The sequence below is a fragment of the Pseudoliparis swirei genome, chromosome 18 (genome assembly GCF_029220125.1).
Source record: "Pseudoliparis swirei isolate HS2019 ecotype Mariana Trench chromosome 18, NWPU_hadal_v1, whole genome shotgun sequence".
NCBI classification, from domain to species: Eukaryota; Metazoa; Chordata; class Actinopteri; order Perciformes; family Liparidae; genus Pseudoliparis; species Pseudoliparis swirei.
This window is the reverse complement of record NC_079405.1, coordinates 17415344-17438120: the sequence shown is the minus strand read 5'-3', so window position 1 is coordinate 17438120 and position 22777 is coordinate 17415344. Positions and strand designations below refer to the sequence as shown.

The following is a 22777-nucleotide window of genomic DNA, read 5'->3' as shown; positions in this document are numbered from 1 at the left end:
AAATGAGCTCCGCCGCCCCCCTGCAGAGCACTCGGTCAGGGAGCACACAGACTGTGGAGTCGGCGCCAAGTGTCTTAATGAAATGATTGTGACTCTCACTCAGGTGGCAGAGGCTCTTCTCTTTGAATGATAAATGTAAGTAATGAATTATCATAACGTAATTAAAGAAAAATGACATTCTTAAAACAAAAAAATACAGCAGGTGCTGAAGTACCATTTAAATACTGTATGTTTGCAGTAAGAAACATTGTTTTCTGGGATCTACGGCTTCTATAACAGTAAGGAATAAAGCCAATAAAAAAAATATGTAAGTCTGCTAGAATGATAATGAAAACCTACTATAAGTATTTGTGCCCGTAAGAATTATAACAGTTGAATCTGACTGCGGATTAGACGGATGGTGAGAAGTAAATCAATTCAACAATAACAACAACAGATCTTTTTAGAAAATCTGTCCAAGAATCTGTCCAATCAAGGACACAGATGTGCCAAGTTTTAGTAAACACGTCCCTATAAGAGTAAATATGATTCATCCCCTTCATGGAAATATAGAATAGAAGCATCTGAGGTTGAGGTTAGCTTCATACCTCTACTGGGACACTGGAGGGAGGCACTGGGGTGTACTGGGGGATGTAGGTCCCCTGCATAGTCGTGTTGGCCGGAATATACTGAAGGGAAGGCAGTGAGGAAACACACATTATCTGTAGTATTTGACATGAATTGATAGATCTCGTGAATTTCAGGACAGTTAGTTATAGTGACATTTGTGTGTGTGTGTGTGTGTGTGTGTGTGGTACTGACTGTGCCCGTGCTGCCCATGGACAGGTGGCTTAGCTGCTGGGCGAGAGGTCCCATCATGGACGTGGGCTGAATGGACATGGTGTGATCCATTGTTGGGGTAAGAACAGTACCCTGTGGATGCATAGAGACACACACAAGAGAGACGCGGAGTCTGAATCACTATCACTACTGGAATGCGTTTAGAATTCTACAGAAACTACAGTGTGGCTATAGGGAATGGTTAACATCTCAACATTTGGCTTGAATTCAATTCAGACCACCTCCCAGCGTGTTGCATGCTTTATGATTTATGATTTGCTCATCATGGATACCTATCCCATCCACCCAAGGAACATGGAGTGGCTAATTGGGTGTACGAGGGGAGGAGATGGTGGCGAAGGCAGTTTACTCACAGCTGGCTGCATGAGGTATGACTGATGGTGCATCCAGGACGGGCTGTGTACCTATAGATCAGGAAACTTGTTATCAAAGTTGCTGTTGCTTGCGCAGTCCCATCAGAGATTATGTACGTTTGCAAAGAGAGAGCCTACCTCACGAAATAGTATGAGTACTTTCTGTTAACTTACATAATGAAGTCTTGCCATCAAAACTGTTTTTAAAAGTCAGCATTTTAATTACAAACAAAATGAAGTGCCCCACCTGGTAGGACGAGACAGGAGAATGCATGTAGGGGGAGAGAGAAGTCTGGGCGATCATTCGGTTTGGAGCCAGACTGTAGGGTGAGGAGTAGAAGCTGCCGAACAGACGGAGAAAATCGAGAAGCAAATATGAAGATAGCCACACCGTGTCAACAACCTCCAGCATTAACAGCATGCTGTGTTCCTTCAATGCCCAGCAGAGGGCAGCACGTCACTACAGTTTGAATACGACTCTTGTTTTACTGGAGGGTTGGGGCTGTTTTCGGTCAGTCCCTGCATACCACTCACCCATTTTGTAAGGCTGTGTGGTCATACGCAAGCGTCATTCCTCCCTGTTAAAACAATGCACAGGATTCAGAAACAGTGAGGTCATGCACCGGGGCAGTCTGTGCTAAAACAGTCCTGAAGCACGGAGCGAGAGTGATGTCGCTTTCATTTCCAACAGGAAATGTAACATACGAACACAGGAAGTTTCCTTTAGGAATGATGAGTTAAAATTGGCCATCTCACCGTATCTCCATCTCTAATCCAGGGCCTTCCATTGTGGAGGTATTTCCCCTGGTTCTGCCTCTTCTTCTGACCTCCATCTGCAAACTTACATAATAAGGGCTCTGTGGGCACTGTGGAAGCAACAGATCAAACAAGGGAGTGAGATCAATGGTCACAACGGGGACAGAAACACGTAGCTCTGGCATCAACAACAGCAATATGGGGTTCCTTTAACACCAAACAGACATTCCACGCACCAGGCACTCCCGGTGGAGTCTTGATAAATTTGCCATTGAAATGCTGAATTATGGCCTCGCACTTCTCAGTGGATTCCATCCTGAAATAAAGCAAAAAGTCAAATTGAATCCTTGTGTTTATGTTAGGATTGGACACAGACTACTTTATATTTCCAGCACGAATTGGGGGTGTATTATGTCTGACCTGGCGAAGCCCACACCGCGGCTCGTCCCGTTAGCATCCCGGAGGATGCGTGTAGAAATGACCTGGCCAAAGGACTTGAGCATGCTCTCCAGCTCTTGTTCATCCATCGACACTGGCAGGTTGGAGATGTAGAGGTTGGTGGGGTCTTGCTCTTGTTGCTGTACAGGAAGTGGACATGAAAATCAGTTCACATGCAGATCGTTTTTGGACTTACTGTACATGAAGAGATCTTGTTGTTTGAGATTGTTTTAGTTTCATTGCGATACCAATTGTTGATGCAAAACACATCTTAAACCATTGCTTTATTAGTACCGACTCTTATTTAAAACAACCCTGCTTTCTGCCGTGTTTCTGGAGTATATGAGCCTAAAGTAGTTCAATTAAAGTGGTTAATAAAGTCATTTCACAAATCTTTTAAATAGGAAAGGTGTAATATCTAATTTAACATAACACTTTCAAACATCTTTGCTGAATCATTTCCATGAGGACATTTTATCACTTTTAAAACCTTTTCCCATGTGCATAACATCCTGTGTAGGCAGTAGTGCGACCTGTCTTTATGTCAGCACCTGCCATCGCTCTTGGTACATTAATACTTTATAATTAGCGAGCAGCAAGTCACGCTTAATTTAATGGGACAAAATAAATAAATACAAATGTTTTTAAGCAATTAGTACCAATCAACTGAAACCTTGGATAGTTTGTCACATTTGTCATTGCCTCTGTGTCTCTTTTTTAGAAAATACAGACACATAAATATACTGACACATGCATACATGAATTTGTCTGACAAGATGAAGTCAGATATTTGGGAGGAATATTGTCTAATTATGAGATCTGGATAGCAGCAAGTAAAGAGATCATTTAGAGACTTCTTTTGTGGCACTAGCTTGAAATTGAAACCTTGTGTGACTGTGCAGAAGCAGACAGGAAGTCAGCCATGAAGTTAGGAGTTCAGAGAGCAACAGGAGCCTGGCAACCGGGGGAAAGAGGCTGGGCTAAAAAGAGGGGATGGGAAACAGAGAGTGAAGGAAGATAATGGAGCAGAGGGAGGGTGGGAGAAATGAGGAGCTTAAAAGGCTAATATTTTGTACAGGAGGGAACTGACAAGATAGGAAGCAGTGGGAAGCTTGAGTAATTTGGGTAATGAAATAGGAGGATGATAGTAATAGAATAAATGAGAGCCTGCTGATTAACAGGCTCTTTTCTTTCATCAAAATATATTTGATTTGCTATCATTTCCTCTTCTTCTTTACACTCACTGCTATCAGATAGCTCTGCCAACCAGTTTGTTACTTGTGCATGAGATTAACTGGCATGCGTAAGTCAAAGAGCTTTCTCAAAGGAAGATTTACTGCATTTATGAGTAGCCTCTGTTCTCAGCCGGGAGCCACCTGGCAAAGAGATCTTATGCGATTGCCGTCATTTTGGGTGCGGCAATATGTCCATTATGTAACACAGTGGCACAGTGCAGTAGGTCATGGGACAGATGAGACTAATGGGGTTAAAGGCTGCATGGAAGAAGAAAAACTCACTCCCTTTTTATCCTTGTATTTATCCTCCAACTCACCCAGTGCACATGATATTTCACTTCATATTCATATCACTTGTTGGAGATATGAAACTGCTGTTGGACCGAACCCAGGCACATGTCCTTTGGAATTGCAGAAGCGTCATAGTGCTATTTCTCTATGCCCAGCCTTAGGTGAGCCATATCTGCAGAGGTGTGTCTCTGTGTATTGTCCTGCTTGTATGTTGGACTGACGTCCAAGTTTGAACAGGGAGGTGCCGGGAAATAAGAAGGGATCTATTTTTAACTCTTCAATGGTTCTCCTACTCTGTGTGCAGTCCTCTGGGGCCGCAGCCTCAGGGCTGGGGTGGCCCATTCGAGGACTGAGCATACTCTGAGGACGGCAAGTGCGAGGTGTGGCTGATTCTGTTTGTGAACAACACTCTGCAGCAGCCATGGTGAAGGTGCAAACAGGAGGAACTTGAGAGGCAGTTGAGAGTTTAATATTACTTTAGATTCATTCTTGTTTCTTTCTGGCCTGATGTGACCCAGTGACTCTGCAGCAGCTGTGTATATTTAGGTTTTTATAGTGGTTATTAACACCTCTGACTGAGCCCAGGTTGTCTGGTGAGTCCAGTCTTGGTTTCCAGTTTCACTTGTCGGGTATTGAGATACACAGGATTGTGTGGCACTCTTACAGAGGAGGTGCAGAGAACTTAGACTCCGGGTTTGGTTGCACTGGACTGGCTCAGGTCAGCCGGCAGCGCAGATCCGTTACAATTTTCCAGGGCTGGGCTGAGGGAGACCCTGGTGTTACATTGCAGTGGGTCTGTTTGGGTGCAGGACACTGGGAGGGGGGCGGGACTCTGGTGGTGGAGTGTATTAAGTGCTGGTGTCAGCCCCAGGCCTAGGCCCAGACGATGGACAATGCCAGCCTATTGTGCCTGTCCCATTAACAGTGGGTGTAGTGGCACCCTCCCCTGGGTTCCCTCAATGGGGAGCCTAAGAGCCAGAGGGATCAGCTTAATGGGCTGACAAGAGTTGCTTTGACTGCAGACACTTGGACAAAGACCTCAGAACAAGCGTTACAACAGGAGCAGGTTAGCAACATACACAGGACGAGGGGGTGAGGGGACAAGAGAGAGAAGGTGGCGAGGAGGGTGATGAAGAAAGAGGAGACAAAATTAGGGATGAAGGAGAAGGCAGTAAAGGATTAACAAAGCAGCAAGAGAGGTGAAATAAAAGAAACTGAAAAGGGGAGTCATTTTGCTTTGAACAAATGTAGCTAGACCTTATCCTTCCATCAACTGTCGATTATTGGCACAGGTTCACACACCAAAGACACTCCTCTCTAGAAATTGTTCATCTTGCACCCTTGCCAGCAAGGACACTTGCCAATGCTACTGCATGTAACCTTTAAATGACAGAAAGGTGTGCTTGTGGAGAAAGGGAATATGACTCTTGGTGCTTATAGTTTAGCACGTGGTTCTTCTTAGGAAATCAATACCATTATGAGAAGCGCCTGACAAATTTAACCTCATGGGGATTTATCAATTTGGGAGGAAATTAAGCATAATAGAGTTGAGAAATTCTTACTTTAGCCATCTGAGCCTGGACACCACTGGACTTCAAAGCTGTGACAGCTTTTTGTGCTGCACCTGGACTGTCAAAGTCCACAAAGCCATATCCTGTAAAACAGACAAAAACATATTAAAACTAGAATGGGTAGAGCGCATACCTTCGCATATCACAAGATTGGGCATTGAATTATGAACATTTTGGCATTAGTTGCATGCCAATTGGATAGAAATTGACCGTGCTATGGTAAAAAGAAGATTTTTACCTTTTCATGACCTTGACCTTTGACCCGATCAATCCCAACATCTAATCAAATGGTCCCCGGATAATAACCAATCATCCCACCAAATTTCATGCGATTCGGTTTAATACTTTTTGAGTTATGCGAGGAACACGCATACAAATAAATAAATAAATAAACACACAGCGATCAAAACATAACCTTCCGCATTTTCAATGCGAAGGTAAAAATAGCTGTGATGTGGTTTTGTTTCAGAATAATGTGCCCCATACCACTCGCATGTATCTCTAATAAATTTGACGCTAAAGCCAGACAACGGGTAGTATGGGGTAAACAGCTACCTGTCTAAAGATTTTTGTACGGATTAAACAAACGCAATATCACATTAATGTATGATCTTTTGAGGTGCTGCTGGGCAGAAGTTTTGTAACTTTAGACAAAGCTAGGCTCGCTGTTTGGCCCCGTTTCCAGTTTTAGAGCTGAACTAAGCTAACCTTTGGGGCTATAGCTTCCGAGGTGCATTATATATGCGGAAAAAAAAATCTTCTCAACTAACACATCAAAAAAAGAAATTGAAATACTCTTTTAATATACAGACCAAACGAGGGAGATAAGGAATGTCAACAGTTTTGATGTCAAACATTAAAGAATAGTTACAACGACAGTTCTACCCACCTTTACATTTGTTGGTGGTTTTATCCAAGATGGCCTTGGTCGACACAATCTTGCCATATCTGCAGTGACAGGAAAACAGACCGAAGGAACAGTCAGAAAACAGGGTCAATGACGGAGGTGACTGTAGGTCAACAAGCGGAATCTGCACCTACATCTGCATGCCAACCCAGCCACGCTTCCTCAGCCTGACTGACTACAGGTGTGAACATGAACACATACTCCTTTGTGCAATCAATTGTGTCTTTCTATTGCGATTTTGAGTGTGACTCAAAACTGGGTCTGCCTCCACCCTTCTGTCTTTGTTGGTGAATGATGCACTATCCCTGCTCCCTGGCGTTGTTTTTGACAGACAGTAGGACAGCACCCCAGGGCAAAAATATATTTTTTATGGGCCTGTCTTTAACACACACACACACACACACACAGACCCCCCACACACACACACACGTACAATTTAATTAAATCATGAATGAATGCAGTAGCATTAAACATTCATGCTATATGAAAATCACCTCAAAAGAAGTGCTATGTAAGAAGTGGAGACTAACAGAATGCAGTGTTAGGAGTCGGTGCGTCAGCTCTACAGTATAATAGACCTGCCCTTGTCTGGTGGATTTAGCCAGTGAGTTGCTCTGTTTGGGCGACATGGCGTCTGGGCGGAATGTACACTGTAACCTGATGCGCTCGCCTTCCTTCCCCCCACATCCCGCTCCCTCTCTCTGTTTTTCCACCCTCACATCGCAGCGCACCACTGGGTCCTACACTCCCGCCTAGTTCCAGTGTACATTTGCCCAGATGACTCAGTCCTGACTGGACGCTCACGACAGAAACCAAAGTCTATTTCAGCTAAAATGTAAGTCGGTAAAATGTACATCTACATTCAGACCATGCATCTTTTTAGGAAAGAAAAACAGTAGCAGATATACATGTAAACAGCAATCTTGATATCAGCTTTAACAAAACACTGGCTGTAGGTCAACCTGGAATTTAGCACCGTGATATTAACTGAGATATTAGACATCGTAGAACAGAAAGTTAAAATATCTTAAGCTTGCGTTAACCGCCGACAAAAAACAACAACATTGATTTAAATACAAAAGAAGCAGAAGTGCAAAACTAATGTGCATGTTTTAGGACTCATTCCTGCAGCTCCCCATTACCATCAGGACAGATACATTAAAAAGACACTAATTAATAATTCATTATCTGCTGCCACATAGCAAGATGACCTTTCCCTAAGCTATTTTTATAGTTTCCCACTGCCATATAAACAGCTTCATGAAACCTAACCAATTCAAGGCCAACATAAATGTTACATTTCTTTTGGTCAAATCTCTGAGCTTCTTGAGCACACATATAGAAACATGTATGTAAGATCTACAGTTTATTGTTAAAAAACAGTCTTGTAGTTAAAACAAAGCAATATAATATTCACGTTTGGGGCTCAAACAGACTAACCATATCATCATGCATATCTCTTCACTAACATGGGCATACATTATGCATTTCAGGAATAATCTCATTCAACTGACATTAGTCCTCAGAACGCACTCATGTGAATGTACTTTGATGAGAAAATGGCAGAATATAAAGAAATAAAGAAAAAAAAGGTACCACCTTGGTGGCCGAGTGGTTACATCCATGCCATATACACTCATAACGTCTCCTTTTAAATTTTGGCCACGGGACGTTTTTTGCATGTCTTGCTCTGCTCCATTTATACACATTTGTATGTCAAATCAAGGCAATGATGAAAAACAGATTAGAAAGAGCACAAACAAACGATATACACATACATAAACTGTTAATGCCATTAAAAATATGTTTAGAATATATCTAATTTCTTTATTCATAATAAAAATATTCCAAATATAGATATTCCAAATATAAATAATTGGTTTTAAAGAAAATATATCTTAGTGAAAAACAAAGTTAGGGATAAAAATGTCCTATCAAATCAAAAGTTTAGCCTGTGGATTTTTCTCATTTTAAGCTCATTTCTCCAGATTGAAAAACACTGAAGCCGTTGATCCGTTTCACTGATTAGAATGAGAACGAAAAGCAGAAGCTGTGTTTCATGTTTTACCGAATAGACCCACTAGGAGAGTTTAAAGGTCTGATGGCAGCTTCCGCTTACCTAAGAAAATTAAAAGACAGCTCTTTCCCAGAGACAGCTGTCTGACATTCTTTCCCAGCATGTCATGCTTCTCTTCTCTGAGGTAGCCCTCCCACCCACACTTAAAGTCTCTGTCCTCTCTCATCTGCTCTCTCAACCCCACAATGACTTCTCTGTCAGTCCCCTGCTTTTACTCTCAAATCCCTGAGGTTCACATACCAACCGACGAGTTCACATATTCTTTGATTGATCCAGCTTTGATTATGTTTGTGTGCAGTTAAATATTAACATGATTATCAGATGCGAGCTATGTACAATTGCACTTGGGATTCGATGTTTCTAAGGCTTCCTCCGTATGTTGGGTCAGAGTCGCTAAACTGGAGAATGACACAAACAATCTCAGAGAGGGACTGTTAGCTATGGCCAGTGCTCGTTCAGGGAGGCGTGTTTTACTGTTAATGACCTGTGGAAATGACGGATGTACGGCTAAAGTTCACAAATCTCTTCTGTGACATACAGCATAGCCCTGACCTGCAGCCGGCAAAATCAGTTTGTTTGCAATATTGCTGGGTTTTATCAGTGTATGCGGATATGTGTGAGCATGTGTGTGTGTGTGTGTGTGTGTGCGCGTGCGTGTGCGGGTGTGTGTATCGCATGCACGTCTTAGGTCATTGCTGTGGAGCCAATTCAGCCTGAAAGGTTATATCAGGACATGAAGAGGCAACATGCCGTACCCTTCTCTGGCCCCTTCCCTCTTTCCCCCGACTCTCTGTGTTCAAACTCTTTCCTCTAATTCCCTCTCAGGCTCTACCATTTTGCTGTCAATTTCTAGTGCTTCCTAGGACTGTTAAGATTGAATCAAACTGACTTCAGTTGTGGCAATTCAGCATCCTTATTTAGAAACCACGACTTCTTTTTTCTGAACATCAAATTATGTCCGATGTACAATTTAATTTCATGTGTCCAACAGATGAAGAGAATGCTCCAGGCTGTGGCTGTTATTCGTTTCTACACAAATCTTTCTACAACTTAGCGTCAAAGATTACTAAAGAAAACTTATTCCGTTTATGATAATAATAACGCATACTAATTTACAGTAGGGCCAATACCTTTGTGGCTCAACCTGCAGCGTGTACAATGCACTGTGGGACGTTGCCCTGCGTGATGTTAACGTTACACTTGGTGACGTTGCCCTGCGTAACATTAACATTGCACTTGGGGACGTTGCGCTGCATGAGGTTGCGGTTGGTGACGTTAACGTTGCACTTTGGGACATTATTGTTTCATTGTTTGAAGTTAATGTTGAGCTTGGTGACGTTAACGTTGAGCTTGGTAGACTCATGTCTACCTCCTAAATCAGAGGGAGCAATCCACCATTTTCAGTCAGAAACCATGGCCTCAGACTTGGAGGTACTATCTTCCAGCACAAAGAGGTTTGTCTTGATGTTATGATAATTGTCTCGTGGCTCTATCTTTAAGGGCAGTCATGAGAGTAACTCTTGATGTGGAATTCTTAAGGCTCAATCCGCATAATAAAACATGTCTACGTGACATTATATTCTTTCCGAATTCATTCATTGTATTTAAAATAACTCACGGTTGGCAGAGCTTGACCAGGTCTTGGTCCGTGGTCCCAGGATGAAGGCCGCGGATGTACAGGTTAGTTTTACTCAGCTGTTCCCCTCCCCCACTGCTGCTGCTGCTGCTATTGTTGTTGTTGGGACTTGGGGGAGCCATCTGGTGGCCAGAGGACACATAGGTCTGCTGCAATAAGAAAGAAGCTGAATTAGTTGACTGTGTATGAATACACAAAATAAGTCATTGTGAAAATACCTGAAATTATTTCACACCAACATTTGGACGAGCACAGCATTGGAAATGCGTGAGAATTCAAAGGGACTGTTTTGACATTTTGAGACATAGAAAGTAGTCCTGCACGAGAATAAAAGATTTTGTGGGAGTTGTGACAAATAATATCACACAGCCCTCATGTGAACATTCACCAATCGCGCTTTCTGAGGGGAATGTGGGGCCTCTTGGCTACCTACTCCTTATAGGGTAAAGAGGCCTCTTATGCTTTCTCCGTGTTGAGCAACTACTATTTTATATTAGGAACCACAAAATATCCATGTGGTGAAAATCAAAACCAAAGCTCTAAAGATGTAAAACTAACATTTAGTCAGTTTGATGATGCAGAATTAAATATAGAGACTTGATGTGAACACGTTTTCTACTTCAGCTACTTTTCTTATTTTATTACTTTTACATATAAAAGCAAGTATTTAGAAATTAATTTGATCAAGCTTGAATTTCAATCGTCTTAAACTGACATTTCCCTCTCAAACAGTATCCGCAGCGAACAAGATCACGAGCAGCACGACATAAAAACATGGGTCAGTTCAGTCCACATAACATACAAAGTCCATTGATCCAAACAAAGAGAAATTCAAAGAGATGTGTGACAAAAGCACACCAGGACTTTGTTACTATATGCCTATACATAGTCACACGCTCATGTTGCGACCATCTGTCATGATCTGATATGAGCGTCAACTACTACAGAACCTTCTTCTCATCTTTAATTTCAGGTTGTTTCATTCTATAAATCAACAAGGACTTAGCACCGGTGAATACTTGGAGTAAACTACAGCAGTCAACTAATCGATGACTCACCATTTGGAACATGAAAGGCTGTTGTGCAACAATCTCCTCTCACTAGGGGATTGGGGCTCTCTTTATAAAAAATCAAAGAAAAGGTTGTGTAACCATGCATGGGAATATTATTTTAATGGAATAAATGAAAATATATCTTTCCAGTATTAGATCTATTGGCTGTATTCCCAACACTTCAGATCAGGCTTGCCAGAAATGGCAAATGTCTGTTTGCTGCGAGATATTGACATCAAATTAATCTAACAGCCACATGTTTTCATTCAGTGTTGCATATGAAGGAATAACAATATAACAATAACAATATAACCGTGTAGCAGTGAGGATGAAACGTCTCATTTGAGAGAGTGATTGGGTGGAGGAAAGAAGAGGACAATGGGTTCATTTTAGGGGAGAGTAGAGGGTCACTGAGCAGACTGGTGGTGTTTAGGAAAAGCCCAGCAGGAAGTCAAAGTCACACCAGGACCACCAGCAACATCAACCAATCACGCTAATTAGACGCCATCTCTAAAGCATGTCGTCCCTCTCACACAGGCCCTCTGACCTCCAACAAGAGGCTCATTCCTCTCAAGATAATCCCCTCTTCCTCTGCTGCTGAAGAAACCAGAACATGTTCATGTGTTTGTTTGTGTTCGGTAAGATGGAGACACGACCTGCTTCGTGAAATAGTGCTCTTTCCTTTCATATCTTTCACTCCAGGGATCCAGGGATGTGTACACACGTCCACCATGAGGAAAGGTTATAAAGATTATAGAATATATTTATATATATTGGTCATGGTTGGATGGTCGGATGAAATCTATAGCATAAGCAACATCTTTTTGACAGTAAACTGTTTCGTCTATTTTGTTAATTGTCCTGTACATTTGAATGATAAATAAAGCACCATCTACGTCAAACAAGGCCTTGTACGTGGTTTAAATAAGTCCTATTAGCCAGGTTAAATTAATTATCTCGGTTTCTCAAAGGCTGATCCGTGCTCAAACAATCTTGTTAATTCGAACCAGACTTCAGTACTCAGGATAGTTGCGTGTTCCCGTCCTACTTCAAAAGAGGGAAGAATCCAATCACAGAATCCATGATTGTCTAACAGCACAATGGCAAATAAACTCAAAGGGAGAGCCTCTTTTTTCTCCGCTGACGAGCAGTCGATGATCACGAACGCACATGAGGAATTCCAGACCATACTCAGGACAAAATCTAACACCGCCACGCTTGGAGAGCGAGACAAAAAGCATGGCAACATATCGCAGACAAGTTAAATGCGTAATGCTGTATTTACACGAATATTCACAACGCTTTACTCGCGTGAGTTTACTCGCCAGACTATTTGTGGTTTATTCATTCGCTTCATTCCCGCTGGAGGGGGGCGTGGCTTATCTAAGAAATAAAAACTATTCCTGCTTCATACTTGTTGTGGAAATCCCATAAACGTCAGAACATCAAACGCCTTCGCGTTTGGGTTCACAACATCACCCGTAGGATCACACAGCTCGGTGACTTTCACCGACTTCGTCTGGATCACTGAATGAACATCCACTTCATTCGCATCCATTTGCATCTGTGCCTTTACTTTGCATGGTATTGTACAGTACATGGGTATTGTACAGTGGGTGATAAGTCTACATCAGACAATTGCAAGGTCCATGACCCCTATTGTCAAAGACATATGATTCTTTTTTTAATAATGTAATTTGAGGGAAATTATGTCATAAGTACCTGCACATTAATGCTGTGAAAGCCTTTTTGATTGACAAAATCTGCAATGTTTGGGCCAGAGGAAGATTTGATGGCTCGAGAAGGTCTAAATGATTCCTTGAGGGCAGAATCGATAGCACTTGTATAGGAAGTCATGATGGCGTGATAACGGATCTTGGCGATATCAAAGAACTCTCTCCCTATGAAACGCTAATCTAACTAATGTCACTCCTTCATCAAGAGGATCTGTGAGGAAGGGAGCTGCAAGCTTATCCAGCTAACTTAAGTTAACCTGCGCTGGAGCAGGTACAAGATTTTGGATGTGTTGCTATGGTGATTTTGCCAAACGTGCTTTGTGGAACCGAAAAGGCTGATTTATGTAATCTTTTCCTGAAAATGATCCGGCTAACTGAGTTAGACGAGTATGAGGAATGGGGACATGGAACATTTTCAGGGCCGGAAAAAAAACATACAAACGTTGCACACGCCTGCCCATAAGAGTTTATCTATCTTATGACATGATGATTTTTGGAGGAAGCTAATTTGTGAATGAAAGAGCAGTCAACAGAGAACTGCAATCTCTTTCACACACTTTTTACCAGTGCCAAGTCCCAATCAAGCTCCAGACTGTACCAGGAGCACACCATTGCAACATAAACCCAAATCACCAGTTTGAAACCACACACAAACACAAACCAAGCAAAACACATTCACGCATAAACACTTTAGCCTACTGCTGTAGAATGCTAGATTGATATCTAAACTTTAACTTTAATCCCAAACTGAACTAACCAAGAAAACAAAAGTGAAACCCTGCTGTTTGTTATTACATGTCAGGCTACTTCAGTGTACTTGTGCATTTGACTTGCATGTGTCCCGTGAAAGACCGAGCTGAAACACCAAATTCTTTATTTTATTTTATTTTATCAGTAGTTGCTGAGAGAGCAACAAGATCTTATGAACAAATAAATCAAGTATCTTGGACTACAATAAACAAAGTTCCCACCTCTATGAAATTATGATTGGCCGAAGTGATGTCTTCAAATTGATAGTTTGGTCTGACCAACAGTCCAAAATAAAAAAGATATTACATTGTACAATGACATAAACCACAGAGAAGCTAATCTTCACTTTTGAGAAAATAGAAACAGTAAAAGTTTGGCATCTTTGCTTAATAATTTACTTATTGACTGATTTAATAAACCACCAATGATGTAAGCACTAATCTTTTGAGCCTATTTACCAGATTTGTAGGATTAATCAGACATTCTCTGACCTCAGAAATCAGTTTTGGCCAACTTTATTAAGGTAAAAGTAAGAATAAATCAAACATTTTTTACATTAATTCTATATTCTAATGAAAACTGATACAGACTATCTAATAATAATAGATAGTCAAACTACTACAACCAGGAATGTCCGACTATTGACCCATTTGAAACCTGAACATCAAGAGACAATATATGGGTTTTGATGGATTATTAATGTTCTTCTTTTGCTGTTGCTGAACCGCTCCAACTTCATAACAAAAGATATGATATATTTAGGACCAAACTTAAGATAAAAATCAGGAACACTTCTATAAATAAAACCATTTCCTCTACCTTGATGTAAACGTACATCAATGATCTGAAGCTGCCAGGTACATCGTGTTTAAAAAAAATCTCTCAATACATACAAAATGTGTTTTTATTTTGTGTTCAAAGTTAAATTAAACTATCAATAGTAATTCAGTCATATGACCACTTTGAACACCTGCTAGTGTATCTCTGCACAAATCTGTTTAGATGTCCAGCCCTCTTTTGAGTCTCACTCCACCTCGGTTTTTATCTCCATCTCTCCCTGTGGGGGCTTCTCCAGTCGACCCCAGTTTGACCCACAGAATTCCATTGATTTCCTGGCTGTTGGGGGTCTGCTTGCCTTCCCATGTCCTGGCTGCCTGTCTTGCCCTCAGGCAGGAAAGAGCCATGGTCGTCTGACCAGCTGACATGCTAATGCACAGATTTATAGCCCGGCTGAATGAGGGCGCAGCTTCCGGCTTGTATAGAGTTACGCCTGCTGCTTTGCACCAGCTCCAATGGGTCATTGGAAAAATAGTTTGATGCTTAAAATCTTTACTTCTGAAGCATAAAATAACATTTTGGAAAAAGCTATTCGATTCTAAATCCACATCCTTTGCTGTTTGCCATGCTGATTTAAAAAAATTAGACGGAGAGAAACGTATTTAAACTACTATATTAACATATAATTAGATAGCCATCACAAAAATAAAAAATAGACGTTTCACATTATTCGAGGTTAGGTGAGGACTGTGTTTCTAGGAAAGTGCTAAACTGCAGGCTGGCAGTAGGCAGGAAATCCTCTGTATCAGCTCCTGATCTTATCACGCAGCCATCTGAATGAGGAGTTCTGCATTCCAACCAGGTGACAGGGACACCAAACTCACGCCCAGGCTCGTTCCTGAATCCTCTCCTTCCTTTCTGTCTCTAACACTCCCCTTCCTTTTGTCTTTTCATAGCCACTTTTTAATCCTCAAACTGTCTCTTAATGCTGTTGATCACACGTTGATGCACATGCACAGTGCAAATGTACATGCGTTACCCGGCTTTCAAGCTGGGTCAGATGGCCAAAGCCGGGCAGCTCAGAAACAGATACCTACAAACACTGTCCCTCAGCTCAGCTAGAGTTCTAACAAAATGTGATGCGCACTGAGTGTCTGGCATCACTGCGGTACTTGGAATCAGATTCCTGACAGCTGTCAAGTACTCCGACTCTCTCTACCTGTTCACCTTGGCCAGTGTAGGTGGCTGGCATTGAAGTTGAGGACCATTCCGAAACATCCAACACAGTAAACAAAGAGATAGATAAGCATATAACTGGCGGAGGGCCAGAAGACAAAGGTGACTGTTCAGGAGAGTTCACTGAGGACAGAGTCACTGCAGCAGAACAGCTGGTTTAATACACACAAATGAAAAAAGAAGCCCTGTAGACAGCAACTTGTGTATGTTTTGTATTTCCTGTTGGGAGTCGTTACAAGCATTCATTTATGAGTTCAGTGCCTTTTATACAAAGCATTTATCTTTGGTAAATAGAAAAATGTGACTCAAGAAATATTATCTTGTTATTTCAGCCCGACCAATACTGGATTTTTTTAGTTGACATTGCCTCCAATGTATAATATGTATCGAGGGTTCAAAACATATCTAACAAGCATATTAAGGATATTATTTGTTTGTTTTTCAAACGATGTTGGTACGATCCCTTAATTGTTTTTATTTATTTATTATTGATATACATCCTGAATTGGACTTATTAAAGCCTAAAATCATCTTATCTATGCTCTATGGTGGAGACACTGTTTCTAAATGACCTTGGACATCTTCTTGTTACTTATCGACCAACATTTCCTTAAGATTTAACGATATTGACCCAACTGTAACGGTAATTTTAGGGGATTAACTTGTAGGGTCGCATGTTATTTGTACTTGATGTTACTGCTGGCAGTCGCTCTACTGTTTGATGCAAACAGCTGCCTGCGGATGCTGTAAGAGCTGTGAGACTCAACCAAGCTAGAAATGTGCGAACTGTAGAACCTAAAAGTGTCGAAAGTTTTTTTCAGAGCAAGGAAAATGTACATGCGTCATTTGATTTAATGTTAATTAGTTTTGATTGATGATGCCTTCAGGATTCATCCCTTTATTGCTGCGATCGAAGACATACATGCCATCTTACACTTGGCATGACTGATGACTTTTGAGATATTTTGAGTGGCTGATAATAATTCTTACATAAGCATGATCCTGTAAGAAAATTAAATTAATCTATGAGGTACAACTAGCAAACACTGTCATTATTGAAAAGATCTGAAATTGGTGAATTCTTTCATGAAAAAAGATTGTTGTTAAGCAGCCAACTCTCAAGTTATTGAGACATAGGAATTCAACAACAGGGAAGTGTCAACTAATGCAGGGGATGTAGCCAAGACTCATTCGGGTTCATTTAAATTCCTTAACCTGTGTTCCAAGATAAAATGGAAGTGAATTTGATTTTTTTTTAATCACACAGGAACTAAACAGACCCAAGCATTCACTTCAATTCTACATCACTGTTCATCACAATGAAATATGATTCAATAGGGTCTAAATTCTCTAAGCTAAATATAAATTTAAGTTAACCCAATGAAAGGAATAAAAGGAAAGAAGTTATTTATAAATGCAATTTAATTGTAAGTTGCTTGTGAAGTTAAAATGCTCTGGGCCCCAGAGTTGAGAGCAGAGTAATGAATCTCTCTAAGCTCCAAATAAACTGTAGTGATTGGACAGTTTAAATCTGACATGCATGAATAGAGTCACCAAAGTAGGTAAGCTAAACACAAACTGTCTAGTTTTGCAGATCAAATTTTAAAAAGTGTCTGCTATTTATTATTATATGAATCAATTTTGCATGCATCCCTTATCTGGACTAACTTTAACCTTTGTGCCTTTTCTGAAATTACTGAGAGGATTATTCCAAGTCAAGAGAAAAAGAAAAGAAGGAATTCATCAAAACTTCAGGCGAATTTAAACGTGACACACCGTAGTTGGGATATAATACCCGGTCTGTCAGTGTTGTGGGTGTTTTCAAACGCACACATTCAGACTGTAAAAGAAGATGGCATGATTCGAAGCAGAGGTCGAAAGAAAAACGTACCATTCACTGCTGCCATTCCTTCTTGAAGGTCTGTGCGTGACACCCTTTATAAATGTGCTTCAGTTACCACCAAATCTCTGAGGAGGCTAATAATCTCAATATAGCCTGAATTGAACTGTTGGAGGCTTATTTACTGGAAAGGCGGCACATTTGGCTCTAAATATGCATATTACCTCATTTATATATGCATGCAAAAAACAGCCCCTGAGTTAGACGTGTGATACCCTGAGAAGCAACGAGCCTCCTGTTATTTTACCAACTAGGAAGCTTTACACGGAAACCGACCAAATTTGATTTGAGGACATTAATTCTATTTATTTGAGGGTGGAAATGAGGCGCCGAGTCAGGGGAGGAGCAGATGGCTTTAAGCACGACAGAAACCAAACGCCTCGGTAATCACGGTTTGCACACAAAGAGCAACCTATCGGCGTGTTTATTTTGTGATCAGCTTTGGATTTTGCGTACTCCTGCAGCTCAGGTATGGCAGATAGTGAGCAAGAGATAAAAATAATGGGGAGGAGGTGGATGTGGGAGGAGGAAATGTTAGGAATCACAACACAGGAACTTGACCTCGCTGTGAACTTTCCCTCCACAATATAGAGAAGTACCACTGGAGCAGCCCCGACTTCCTTTTACATTCGTTATTTAGTGCCTTTTTTCATGCTTCATTTTTAGAGCATGTTCATAAGATCGTCAGATCAAGTATTTTTGGTATACAGCCCAAATTCACACATTTACTTCAAAGGGCTTTAAAGTGTTTATATCATACATCACCCTCTATCCATATACCTCTGTACATACATCATTATTATACATCATTTTTTTAAAGTTACTTATTCATCCATCAGTTCTTGTTCTTATCGTATTACGTGACTTTTTTATCATAGAATCAATGAAGTCTATCATATTTTATATATTTTAGTTTATAATTTATATTTTTTTAATTAGTCTGCTCAAATGGCATGCTATCACTGGTTCCTGGAAAACTCACATTTGGTGGTATTTTTGTCAGTTTAGACTAATCGACTAAACTTTGCAGCTATAGCACTGAGATGACAAAGGGAGAGGCGTTGATGCTTCGAATGAGGACAGCTCATTGAACACTAGTCTAAGACACGGTCTATATTGAATGGTTACCTGGACAATGGACTTTTTATCTATATTATACATTTTTAATACATATAGTCAGAAACAACAGAGGCCAATTTAAAAGAATGAAACCGCAAGTACTTACAAGATGACTCAGTTTAGGGAAGGGTTTGCCTGTCTCCTCATAGAAATCTAATGAGGTCCAACCGAGTAACAGCTCAAGTAAAGAACTGCACATGAATGTATATTCCATAAAAATGCAAATTGTGTATGTGTGGAAGTGAGGTTAGAACAAACAATTCAAACCCAGACTGGCAAGAGTGTTGACAGAACCGGGAGGGATGAGCTGCCAGGCGGTGCCCAAGATCACTGAAAGACAATATGTCAATATACAATTTCCAAATGCCATTTAGAGTTGAGGAGCTCACAGCCTCCGAGATTGAGAAAAGCAGCCGAGCAGAAGGACAGGAGGGGCGACTGTGAATCCAGAGGATGTGCAATCACAACATAATGCCACCATGCATAATCAAAGAGCTTTTATCATCACTTCTAAGCCATTGTGGTCATAGAGAGAAGACACGAGATACGCCCATCAGGAAGAAGGATTATGAAGCATTTTTGAAATGCAGAAAATTCAGCTTTACCATGTAGCTAATTGGAATAGGTCTTTCATTTGTTTTCCTTATGTTGTAAGCCTACATCATATCTGGTTCAGATTATCCTTCCCTCACATATTGGTTACGAAAGTGACAATGTCAACATTGAATGCAATTCTGGGAATGTAGTCACAATGGGTCTGGTGGGATTTTTCAAGGGGTGGGGCATATTCCGTTTACAGATGGGAAACGAGAGGGAAAAAAGAAAAGAAAAAATTGCAAACTTACGCAGCAGCGGAGACAATGAAGAGGCTGATTTAACAGTATTTATATTATATATAAGTGTCAAGAGGAAGAGGCATAGTTCATCATGTTGCCCTCAGCCCACCGCTCACCCTACCCCCACTTCCACAAACACATCCTGGCACAGACGCGCTATCCCGACACGTACAGTTACCCATAAAAGTTGCTCTCCACCATTGACTTTTTTTCCAAATGAGTGAGCAGAGCGGCATCGACATCCTCCACTGTACTACACACGCACAAATATTACCAAATAAAACAAACATGACAGGACAGGACCGCGCGCTGCGTAATGTCCCACCTACACAGAGCCCAGAGCCCGGAGCCCGGCGGCTCCAGACGCTGTAGTCCCACTCCACGAAGTCTGAAGTTAAATTCAGTACGTTTCGCTTTTCAAGGACACTGCAGCTCACTGTCACAAGCCCTTTCCTACCAAGACAGGCACGGGCGCGTTGCCCTCCATGGCGAACAAGTCGAACATTGGGTGAAAGCCCGAAAGCGTTTACCTTTTTGCTGTTTCTGCTGTTATAGCCGTTGTATGGGTTGATTCCTGCCCTTGGCGGTACGGAGAGCAGCATTTTTCTCGGCGCTATGTCCGGAGCGGCGAGCACAGCCCAGGCTGCCAGCTGACGTCAGCAGCTGGGGAAGTGAGTGCCTGGAGTCCCGCTGCCTGACTGCGAGTGGTGCTGCTGCTGCGGCAGGACAGGGGCCCCGCCGCTGGCCCCTGGGCTCGTCTCGGGGGTCCTCCACACCGCAACAGAGAGGGGATTAGCGCGGGGTTCACTCGCCGCACACTGTTATTTCTCTCGCCAGGGGAGAATATGAAAGAAGAACTGAACAAACGGTGACACTTGTAAAACCCAAAACACTTGTAAAACCAGGTTATGGCTGCTATGTTTTCAGGTGGGGGGTCCTGGATTGGCTCCTTGACCTCACTTAGATACCATAGCCAATGTAAAGATCATTTTTTCTCGTTACTTTTTTGTATAAATAAACCAATTTATCACAGGGCTCATGCATGATTTAAAATAAAAAGCTCCTAATTGTAAGCCAACATGCAGTTTATTTCCAAGAAAGTGTAAGGCCATTCATGAAGGAACATGTCAAACAATGTCAGCGCGATATTGTTTGTGCTATATATTTTATGCTTCCTCTTCAAAAATATTTAATCAGCGCCAGTCTATAATGCTAAAAATGCTGATGACAGCAGTAGGACTCCTTATATGCGTAGTATACTATAGTAAACTCTTCCACTTTTTAACCAACCAGAGAGTGGTAACCCATTTTGGTTTCGCCACTGTACTTCTATTTGCTTTTGTAACCTTCCCTCGGTGTGTAGTGATTGCTATGCATTCTTTAAACTTTCCAACACAAACAATATAATCCAAGCTCAAACAAGTATATTCTCTGATAAACATATTTGAACTTTCAGACAGTTCATTAAAGCAAAGCCAGTCTCTATTGGAGCACATCCATTACATATATGAATGTATCAGTAACAATGCTCTGCTTTATATTCAATGGCTTCATAAAATAACTAAATTAGATTTATGAACAATCAAACTTTGCCAATGAGCCAATGTTTATATCACAAATAATTCTGGACATTCAACATTTTTTTAATGCATATCTTTTTTAATCAACAAAATATTTGTAAAAAATTATGGATTTGAATCTATATTCAACTATATTTAATCTATATTGCTGCAAAAAGGGGGGAAATGTAAGCTGGATGTTTCTGTAATTATTGTCATTGAGAAAAAAGCACCACCAGAATACGATTAGATTAGTCTCCCGGACCTATCCAACAGACTCAAACAAACAATTCAATAGAAACAATGAAATCATTAAGATTTTCCTTCACCACAGCCTCTTGTACTCCAGTCATCCACTCATTTGTACATTTACAATGACAATTGTTGCGGATTGAGGTCCAGACATATTGAGCGATTTTGGGCGTGTGCAGAGATATGAGCCACTTCTTGTTTGTGTTGTCATAGTCAACTTGTCTGCAATGGATGACACACGTTGTTTACATAATCAGGATGACAATAATAACAGGACTAAAACAGCCTGTATTTTCATTGTATCTGTTGAAAAACTCAAAAAGCTGTATTTTATTATCCAAACCAATCTAATCACATACTTGTTATGTGTAGTATTCATAAGTAAATACACTGATGAATCTGGGCTTCTAACTAGAATTCTATTGTAGTACTTGGAGTTTTCTCTGGGATTTTCGCCTGATCGGACATAATGCACAGGAGCAACTGACAATCAAAAGTTTATCATATAGTTTGGTTTGTGCTGCCCCACATCTGCTGGTGATGCCGTTGCCTTCCTACCATGGAGCCCATTATTTCTTCCATTAACATTTGTGTGATTAATTATGCAGCATCACACTAATGCAAAGCAGCTTCACACAAGACATATTGAGTGAGAAGTGAAAGCTCTTGAGGTGTAGTCAGCCGACCACCTAAAATAGAAACATCTGCATGACGCAGTGATGTGGACTGGACTCATTGTGTGAAGCAGTTGGTTCGGCACATCTGGTGCCCACTCTAAATGTGTCCAGCAGTTTTCTCTGAAGGTCACAGACGAAAGTTGTTAAACAGCAAACGCACACACACACACACACACACACACACACACACATACACAAACACACACACTAACGGTACTACATGTAAACATTTGCCATCGGAGTGTGCCGTGTCCTGAAGTTACCTTTCACATCTCATCCTCGTCTGGCTTCATATCTACTTCTTCTGCATTATAAATAGCCATTGGCTGAGAGATGTTTCCCAAGGCAGCTGAAACCTGATGCCTAAAATGCAAAGGTATTCTAAGTGATCAGTAATTACACTAAAAAGCTATGGGTATTAATTACACCGCAAAGCATTTATGCTATCTCGGGGTAGCCTGAAATATGTAACGTACAAGTCATGACATCAATGCCATGGACTGCTCACTATGAATAGCATTAAACATAATTTCATGATGTATGCCAAAACCCCTGCAAGATGAAGCATGAATCATATGTTTGGTGGGCAGTCTTAACTTCCTCTTGGAATATATGTGCCTGTTTTTCAAATGAGCGAATGAGCTTGATGACTTTGCCAAGCCTCAAAACTTAGGTATGCCTGTAGCTCAATAAAGATCCAAACAAGCATTTTAGAATGGAGAGGGTTGATGACTCCTGTGAAAAGTCCTCAAAAGAACAATAATACTTCACATCATTTG

General features: G+C 41.1%; 1 protein-coding gene across 2 annotated transcripts in view; it reads right to left on the bottom strand.

The window, feature by feature from the left end:
- Positions 1 to 22777, bottom strand: part of LOC130207999 (RNA-binding motif, single-stranded-interacting protein 2-like) — a 27592-nt gene extending 4815 nt beyond the window's left edge. The window contains exons 1-12 of one of the 2 annotated variants that reach the window (XM_056436826.1): positions 20041 to 22777; positions 10087 to 10250; positions 6374 to 6432; positions 5476 to 5567; positions 2370 to 2527; positions 2186 to 2265; positions 1950 to 2059; positions 1728 to 1771; positions 1441 to 1534; positions 1194 to 1244; positions 802 to 912; positions 588 to 668 (exon numbers count right to left, since the gene is read on the bottom strand). In XM_056436826.1, the coding sequence (XP_056292801.1) occupies positions 588 to 668; positions 802 to 912; positions 1194 to 1244; positions 1441 to 1534; positions 1728 to 1771; positions 1950 to 2059; positions 2186 to 2265; positions 2370 to 2527; positions 5476 to 5567; positions 6374 to 6432; positions 10087 to 10250; positions 20041 to 20112 (1116 nt within the window). In that variant the 5' untranslated portion in view covers positions 20113 to 22777. Of the gene's footprint in view, positions 1 to 587; positions 669 to 801; positions 913 to 1193; positions 1245 to 1440; positions 1535 to 1727; positions 1772 to 1949; positions 2060 to 2185; positions 2266 to 2369; positions 2528 to 5475; positions 5568 to 6373; positions 6433 to 10086; positions 10254 to 20040 lie in introns of both variants that reach the window. The other variant, XM_056436825.1, reaches the window with a different exon arrangement.